Raw genomic sequence first — 8836 nt, forward strand, 5'->3', positions numbered from 1 at the left:
GAGTCCTGGAGTCGTTTTTCTTCGACTGAGTCTTTATCTTTCTTTTTCTTTCGAGTATAGAGTTGCAGGAGCTATTCGGCGTGAGTGAGAGGAGGAAAGAACCCTGTCTTGTACCAGAAAGCAGTTTATGACCTGTAGGATGGATTCCTTGAACTGGAAAGAGAAGGAAAGAGATTATGGTAGCTGTTGTACTCTCAGCTGTGTTTGAATCATGGCGGTACGGAGAAGCTCGTGGTGTCTAGGTGAGATTGTGTGTAGACATCCTTCCAGTCTGATTGCTCAAGACAATGGCTGCGATGTAAAGAGAGCGAAGGACGGAAGCAAGGGAAGAAGGCTTGAGAGAGATAACTGGCTTCTCGAACAGAGGAAAGATTAGAGGAAAGAAGCACAAGAAGAGGGGAGCCGGTCTCTCTCTCTCTTTCTCAGTCACATTCTACTAACGACGTTGTTTTCAGTGGGTCAACCGAGAAACTTCTTACAGGAAAGAATGACTTCTCTTCTGTTTTCGTCCTCTCCTTCCTTCGTGCCCCTTGCGTGTCCAGTCCACCCGTCATTCCTGCATCTCCCTCTTCCTGATTCTCCTTCCAGTCTGAAAGCGGCTGCAGCGACGTCTCCGGTCTTCCTGTCACTCTAACGCAACTGCATCGCGTCACGGACAACGATCTTCCGTTCTTTCGAGTCTGCTCCTGCCAGTCTCCTCCACATTGTGTGGGCGGGTCTTCTAAGTATGCGTTGTCTACAGGGTGAGAGGGGGAGAGAGCTGGGCTGGCCGTAGTGGAGTTCTATGCTGATACAAGAATGACTGAAGCATTTCTGGCGTTCCGGTGCGCCTAGTAGTCGGAGTCGCGATGGTAGTTGTAGTAGTTGCTAGAGAAATATGGCAGCAAGATAGAGGAGGGATCTGTTGACCCAGGGAGCGCACCACAACCCACTCTTGTGAGGAGTGGCCGGTCGGGGTTCCGCTACATTCCCGGGTCGGCTTATCTACGGGGAAACACCTGTCCTCGTCCTCTCCCAACTTTCTTCTTCACTGTTTCTTTTTCTCGCAGAGCAACATCATCTTGCTTCTTTTGCTTATCCTCGATCTCATTCCTGTCTTACCGAGAGAAAACAGAGAAGAGTTAGTAGGCTGATAGCTAGATATCTTCCCACTCTTGTGAGGAGTGGTCGATCGGGGTTCCGCTACAATTCTTCATTTGACGGCTGGCTGTGTGTCAGGTGTCTATCTCCTCCATGTCTGTCTGTATGGTCGGTGTTGTAGTAGTTGGTAATGTGCTGAAAAAAACGGAGATGATTGACTGGAAGCAGAAGACATTTCAAATGACATAAAGACCAGAGGGGAAGTGGGGGAAAGACGAGCGGAGACCAAAAGAATACGCGAAAAAACAAGAAAGAAACGACGACACCGATGATGGTGCATGATAAATAACTACTACCGACCCATACTCACACATCCCCACCTCCTACTACTACGACGACGATGACTGCGCAACAGGCTACATCTATCTTTATATCTACCTGTATATTTATCAGCTAGAAATAGTGCGGAGTCCGTTCACAGCCAGATTTATATCAGACACCGAGAATGGAGAGAAGGAGAGAAGCAGTAGGAGTCGCCAAGAATTGAGCGAGAGAGAGGGGAACGAGTGGCTGGGAAGGAGAGACGGAGAGCTGCCGCTATGGCGGCCCGAGAGAGTGAGTACCGAGGGTGCTGGTAGAGATGGTCGTGACGTTAGCTGCTAGGTAGGAGGAGTAGATCGATGAAGAAGTCGGAGTACAGGCGTTATAGCAGTAGACCTAATAGTAGTAGTAGTAGGAGTTAGAGGCCCCGATACTAAGGCTAAGGCTGTTGTATTGCTTCGATGAGCGGCGGAGCGAAGGGAGAAGGACGGAAGAAGATGAAAAGAAGAAGAGAGGGGTTTCATGATTCATCAACTTTGAAGAAGAACTTTTCAGATAGTGAATGAAAGACATTGCAGCTAAATGCTTTTGTTTTTATTGAAGAGGACTGAGTTTCTTTCCTTCTTCTTTCATTCTCCTTTATTCTTCGGGAATAAGGAGGAAAGCTTCCTTTTCTTCTTCACTGACGCATTGTCTTTTCTCCAATTTGGTTCTTTTTCTTTTTCTTTGTCGTGTGTCTTTGTTGCGAAAGAGCGAAAGAAACAGACAGAAAGAAAGAAAGGTCGACATTTACTCCCAAGCAACCCGAAGGATGAAGGGTGTGAAAAAGGAGACATTAGAGAGATAGAGAGATAGATATTGATACGGAGTAGAGGGACTCCCAACTAACAAAGGAATCGATTCTTTCCTTCCCCCCGTTCTTTCTTTTCAAGTTCTTCTCTTCTTCATTTCTTCTCTTTGATCATTCATTCAATTCTCTTCTTTGTCCTTTCCGTCGGAGTCTGTTTTTCTTTTGTTCTTTCGACGCTATCCTTCATCTTTCTCGCTTTGGCGTCTTCTCCATCTTTTCATTGCGATTCACTCGCTGTCTGTCTCTCGTCTTTCCGCTCGTCGGCGGTAGATGGATGGTGTTCTCGATGCACGAAGAGAACGAAAGAAAGAGGAGGAGAAAGAAGAAGAAAAACTTCCTTTCTATCTTCCCCATGGTCGTCATCTTTCCTCGCCTTTTTGCGTCTTTCTTCGTTCTTTCTGTCGCAGAAGACGAGGCGATTAAGGAGCCCTCGGAATTCTTGTCAACTTCCAAGAGAAAGGAAGAAAGAAAGATTGATCTCATGAAAGTCGAGAGAGGTCCAACGTCTCTCTTTTTCTCCCGACTTCGTCTGCTTTGATCCATACCTCAACTCTGTATCTCATAGGATGTCTCCATTCTTTTTAGTGAAAGAATAGATCTTTCTCTCTGCCTTTTCTTATTCTTCCTGGCTCTTTCTTCATCCCTCTTGCCTTGCTTCCGCTTCCCCTATACTCTTTCTTTCTTTTCATTCATTTCTTAAGCCGGAGAAACGACTAGCATGATGAGGAGGACATTAACGACTCGATCTGTTTCTCTCCATCGTCTTTCCTTCTTTCTTCTTTCGCTTGCTTTTCTTCTTTCTCTTTTCTCTTCTTTCCTTTGTCTCCAAGTTCACAGCCAGGCTGTTTTCTTCTCTTCGAATCCGTCTAAGGATGTCTTCGAAGATCAAGAGCAAGGCCAAGATGGGAAAAGACAAGGAACGCAACCATTTCTCTCTTCTCACTTAGAGACAGAGAAAGATGCAGAAGGATGGACCTCTTCAGAAAGAAAGGACAAGGAAGATGACGAGCTTCATGGCGAAGACACCGTGAAGGCTTCTTCGTCTTCCTCTTCTTCGATCCGTGGAGCACTTGGTAAGATAGAAGAAGTGCAAGAAGAAGAAGGGAAAGAAGGAGAAGAAGAAGAACGCCCGCGTTCTTCTCATGCCCTTCCTTCTCAAAAGAAGACAGGAAGGAGACATTCGCGTGGCCCCTATGCTCCTCCTCGGGCTTCTCCTAGCTCTGTTAAACAAGACTATACACTTGCGCAGCCCTTCAATCTAGAGACAAGCGAAGATCAAGATGAAGAAGGAAGTGCGATGTATGCCTCCGCAGGAAGAAGAAGAAGTTTCTCAGACATCTCGACACGCACGACTTCGAGAAGAAGAAGGGGAGGTGTGCGAAGAGGGAGAACGCCGTCTCAGTCATCCGGTCTTCTTGCCTATTCTCTCTTCTTTGTATCCTTGGTAGGTGCGGCTGTAACGACCTTCCGCCTTCTCGAGGAGAGAAAGAAGATCCTCGCTCGTCAGAAGGAAAGACGAAGGGACGAGGGCTTTCGGAGAGAACGCGAGGGAGAAGAAGAGAAGAGAGAAGCTGACGTTTTGCTAGAGAAGAGAGAAATGCCTCTTAGGGATGGAGAGAAGACTGAAGAAGAAGCATTACGTCGAGAGTTGGGAGAAGAGAACAAGAAAGTCATGAAAGGAGAGGAGGAAGACGACCGTGAAGACGTAGAAGGAGAGGAGGAGAGTTCAGCGGGTATTCGATTAATGAAGATGAAGAAGAGATTAGGTGGATCTTTGACAGAGCGGGGAATGTCTCTTGTCTCTCTGTTAACATCTCTCTTCACATACTACGTTAAACACCCTAGTGACTTAGTCTCTACAATGGGCTCGAGAGCAGCTGATGTGATGGAATTTTCTGCGGATGCCTTTACGCGACTTTTAGCTCTTCTGGAGAGTCACGGATACGACAAACTGGGAGATCTTCTTACCGAGTTACCTTTGAGGACTTCTCAAGAATTCTTTCGCCTGACGTCCCTTCTCTCTGCTAATATCTCTTCCACCTTCACACCTGTCTTTCTCCGACTTGTCATGGGAACGGGTGAGGAGGAAGAAGATCGCGATAGGAAGAGCTCCGAGCGAGGAAAGAAAGGCTATGTAGATAAGAAAAAGAACGCAACTGCAGCAGGGGGGGGGGAGATGAAGAAGGAGAAGACAGAGGAAGAAAGACGACAGCATCTCTTGGGCGTCCTCTTACTCCCATTGAAGAAGAAAAGAAGAAGAAGAAGCAGCAAGCCGGGGAGAAGAGAAAGCTACTATTCTCCTGGCATGTCTCCACCTTTCTTGATACAGTCAGAAGTCTCTTGAAAGACATCGCTGAAGAAGAGAAGAAGACGCGAGGACCCGATTCAGAAGACCCACCAAAACGCAGTAAAATATTGCCGCCTTTTCTTCGCCCGAAAGAAGATCTCCAGAGAGATGCCGACGGTTTCTTAGCAGCGTCCACGGATGAATCGGAAGACGAATCTTCCCTAGGAGGAAGTTGGTCGGATTCAAGCTTTCGCGCCAGATCTTTCTCATCTCCTCCTCTTACCGGGAGGCCTCTACGTCTGAAGAGAAGAAGCGGCGGGATTTCTCCTCGTCTATATGACGAACTAGAAAGACAAATCAAACTCTCAGTAGGGACAGGGGAAGGAGAAGGACAAGCAGTAGGACCACCTCCTCCTCGTCCTCCGTCAGCAGGTCCAAAGAAGAGAGATCATCGAATCAAACTTCCATCCAGGAGTGAAGCACCACGAGAAGGAGAACAAACAGGGGGGGATAGAGTAGCTGAACCTTCTTATCTCTTCACTCCGACAACAGAACCTCCTTCGCCAGCGACCTTCCTACCGCCCTCATATGTCCGTTCTTCATCTTCTCTTGACTCTGAGAAGGAGGGTGAAGTCGTCGAAGCGAAGAGATTGAAAGCTTCTTCCTTTTCTTCTCTACCAGCAGTTCAAGGGCCCGGAGCCACAGGTCCCTCACCCATCGCAGACACGTCTTCTTCTTCTTCTCTTCCGTCTTTTTCAGTGGGAGCAGATGCAGATGGTTCAAGTCAGACAGGAGGTAGCGGACAGACCGCTCCTAGCCCGAGACTTATCATAGATCAAAGCATACCTAACGGGGGTTCTGGTGGTCTCTCGAGACCAGGGGAAGCAGGAGAGAGAAAAGAGAGTCTCTTAGAAAGCAGAAAGGATGATAGAGAGAGCAGTCATGAGGATGAGAAGAAGAGTAGGAGTTCTTCTTTAGCAAGTCAAGAAGTAGAGATGCTTCCACCCTCATCGTCATTCACTTTACCGTCTTCTTCTCCATCTAGAGGAAGAGAAGGAGAGAGAAGACCTCTGTTCTCCTTACCTCGGGAAGCTGTAGAGATGGACCGCGAAGGGGAGCAGGCTCAATCATCATCTCCTTCCGTCGGACCGGACGTCTCCATGCCTCCTCCCGCTCCTTTCACCCGGACTTCTTCTTTTTCTTTTCATCCTCTCCAAGCTTTCCAAGAAGAACAAAGAAAAGACGCTCCGTTCCTACATCAGTAGAAAGAGTGTGGAGAGGGGGAGGAAGCGTGGCAGGAGTAGGAGAAGACGAAGATACGCCTTTTCCTCGTAGAAAAGAGAGGGAGAGACGTGAAGGAGACGAGGAGGAGGAGGAGGAAAAGAAAGAGAGATAGCAACTCCAAACCACATAAGGACATGCGACTTTGTCTATCAACAGCAGAGGGGTTTGCCTCGTCATCTTCAGGAGGAGGGGTCACCCTGGGTATCCCTCATCTTCTTTATCAAGAGAAAGGGTGGCGAGAAGAACGACCAGAAGAAAAAGAGAGAGAAAAGAGAAGCCGCTAGCCTTCTTACTATCCCTCCAACTAAGATCGCTTTCTCATGATCGACATGTTAGTCCACTACTACCTCTTAAGAGTCGACGAGGACCACTAGACTTCCTTCAAGAAGAAGAAGAAGCAGAAGATTCTTCTTCTTCTCCTTCCCTTCCCTTCACAGCACCCTCACTAGGGCTCGCCTCACGAGTCATCGCAGCTGTCGCCTTCTTGTCGCCTTCAGCCTTCTTCAGCTTAGCACATCTCTAAGTAGCTGCTGGAAGCGTAGTGGGGAGTGGAAGCTGTAAAGGTGAATGAATGGACTGAAGCCCTTAAAGGGGGGGTGAGGGTCTTTACAAGAAGAGCCATCTGACCGAAGGCTGGAGAAAAGAGAGACAAAGCATGCAAGCTGAAGCTGCGCGGGGGATGAAGAGGCATGAGAAGTCGCTAGCGTTAAAAGAACAAGACGATCTTTCCTCACTATGCCAGGAGCTAGCTATTTAGCCGTACGGTCCATCGTCCTACCCACTCCTACTCCTCTGCCTCCTCATAGTGATAGTTGTCGTGCCGATCGCGTTGGAGGTATTCTGGCGAGGAGGTCTGCTGCGAAAAGATGAATGAAAGATGGGGGAGATGACTGCTGGCAAGGATGCTTCGAAAAAGAAGTGTGCTTGCTTGTGTTGTCCTTGTTGAGAGAGAGGAAGACGGAGAGGGGGGGGAGGAGTGTGAGTCGGTCACTCTTTGGATGCTTAGAGTGACTAAGATCATGAGAGAGAGTAGGAGAAAGATCACAGGGAGACAGATCGATTGATGTGAAGTGGTCGGTCGACTGGAGACGGATAGATAGATTAAAGATAAGTGAAAGATGGCGCCTTTTTCTGTTGGTATGCGTCAGTAGCACCGACGTGATAAGGAGGCTGCTGTAGAAGAAGATCTCCATAAAAGTGGAGTAGAAGTTGAACAAGAAAACAGAGATAAAGAAGAAGTGAATAGATCGAAATGTAGATGCTGTATATGTATGTATTTGTATAGAAGACTTCTAGATTCGATGATCGCGAATGATATAGTAGTTCTCACTCTTCTTCCTTTCTCTATAGAACGTGGTCGTCCGTTGGATTACAAGATTCAGCAGACTTCCTTTTGTGCTGGATATGTCATAGATAAGAAATGAATCCTGGTAGATGTACCAATTCTAGATAGATATGATCGTGATAGATACAGTAAAATCGAGAGAGATTCTGGAAGATTTGCTGATAAGATGAAGATGGGTAGAGGGATAAAGAGAGAGAGAGGCGTCTTCGATAGATGAACATACCCACGACTAACAAAACACAGAGATCGATCCGGCTTCTTTCTCCCGACTAAGATCGGAGAGTTTGAATTAAGGAGATCTCTGGAGATGTGAAAGAAAGAGTGGATGGCTGTGGGAGAGGAGTCGTAGTAAGGTGAAGATGCCAACAGGGAGAGAGAGAGAGAAAGAAGAGGAAGAAGAAGAAAGGAAGGAAAGGATAGAAAGAAAGAACAGTCAGTCAGTAGTCAAGGTGGAGAAGAAGAAGAGAAACAAGATGACGAATGAGGTGAAGGGTCACAAAGAAATCCTCATGATGTACATCTAGAGTCGTATGACTACTTTTTATCCTATGTCCTATAGATACAAATGTATATACACTGAAGATAGACAGGTATTCTTCACATCTCTGAGGGGCGATCCATCTCTTTCTCTGTGGCTATCTTTCTCTCTTTCTTCTTTCTTCACTCCATTCGAGTTAGCCTGTCTCCGGACATCGATGTTAAGAAGGAAAATGAAGACGAAGAAGAAGAAGTAGGTCAACGTAACAAGAGAAACAGCAGTCTTCACGATCATGAGAATGATACTCTTCTTTTTCTTCTCCTTCATGCTCTGACAGGTTAAGATATCTGTCTACATGACGCAGGCAGGGAACCTCCCACATACTCCTCACCTGCATAACTCCCCTAGTACATCATACACGCCTCATATTTACATATATGTATGTATGTACATACATGTATATACATCTATTATATGTGTGTATATTCCATGCGTTCGGAGAATAGGCGGATAGGAAGAGAAGAGGGAGTGTATGGAGAAAGAAAAGTAGAAGAAGAGAAACACTCCGGATCGAAAGACTGTACCTGTCACTTACCACTCTTCGTTGTCTTCTTCATGGCTCTTCAAATAAACAAATGTATACATACACATCTCTACATATATACAGACGCGTCATAGATGTGTCTATACCCACTTTGTACGCGTTTCTATGTGATGGACGTATGGCTACATATCTATTTGAACTTGTATACCCCCATACATCATATATATATATATGACGTGTATGTATGCATGCATATCATATATATATGTATATATATAGACAATGTCTGTGTATTCGTGAAAGTAGTCTTCACTCGTGACGAAAAGTGTCTCATGAAGAGGAAACGAATATTCGAGAACGACAGAAAGAAAAAGAAAGAGAGAGAAAGAAGAAATCTACTGGCGTCGCTCTTTGTTCTTCCTCATTTACATATGGATAAAGGAAATCCAGCGTGGAAGTTGAAAGACAAGAGATGAAAGAGATTTAAAGATCTTCTCCTTTCTTTTCCTCCCATTCATCTCTCTCACGAAAAGATGCGACCTAAAGGAAAGCAAACGAGCTGAGGAAGAAAAGGGGCCAGGTGTATCTACAGACATCTCTGCAATAAACAGATGCATACCGTACAAGTATCTATCTATCTATATCTA

The 8836-nt window shown here is 46.2% G+C and overlaps 1 protein-coding gene across 1 annotated transcript; it reads left to right on the top strand.

Moving 5' to 3' along the window:
• Positions 1-90: 90 nt before the first annotated feature.
• On the top strand, positions 91-8831 carry CSUI_005831 (uncharacterized protein). The gene has a single exon (XM_068065999.1). It carries the CDS (start codon positions 2970-2972, stop codon positions 4593-4595), a length of 1626 nt encoding a protein of 541 aa, XP_067922027.1. The 5' UTR covers positions 91-2969; the 3' UTR covers positions 4596-8831.
• The last annotated feature ends 5 nt before the right edge of the window (positions 8832-8836 follow it).

The sequence above is a fragment of the Cystoisospora suis genome (assembly GCF_002600585.1).
Source record: "Cystoisospora suis strain Wien I chromosome Unknown contig_2837, whole genome shotgun sequence".
NCBI classification, from domain to species: domain Eukaryota; phylum Apicomplexa; class Conoidasida; order Eucoccidiorida; family Sarcocystidae; genus Cystoisospora; species Cystoisospora suis.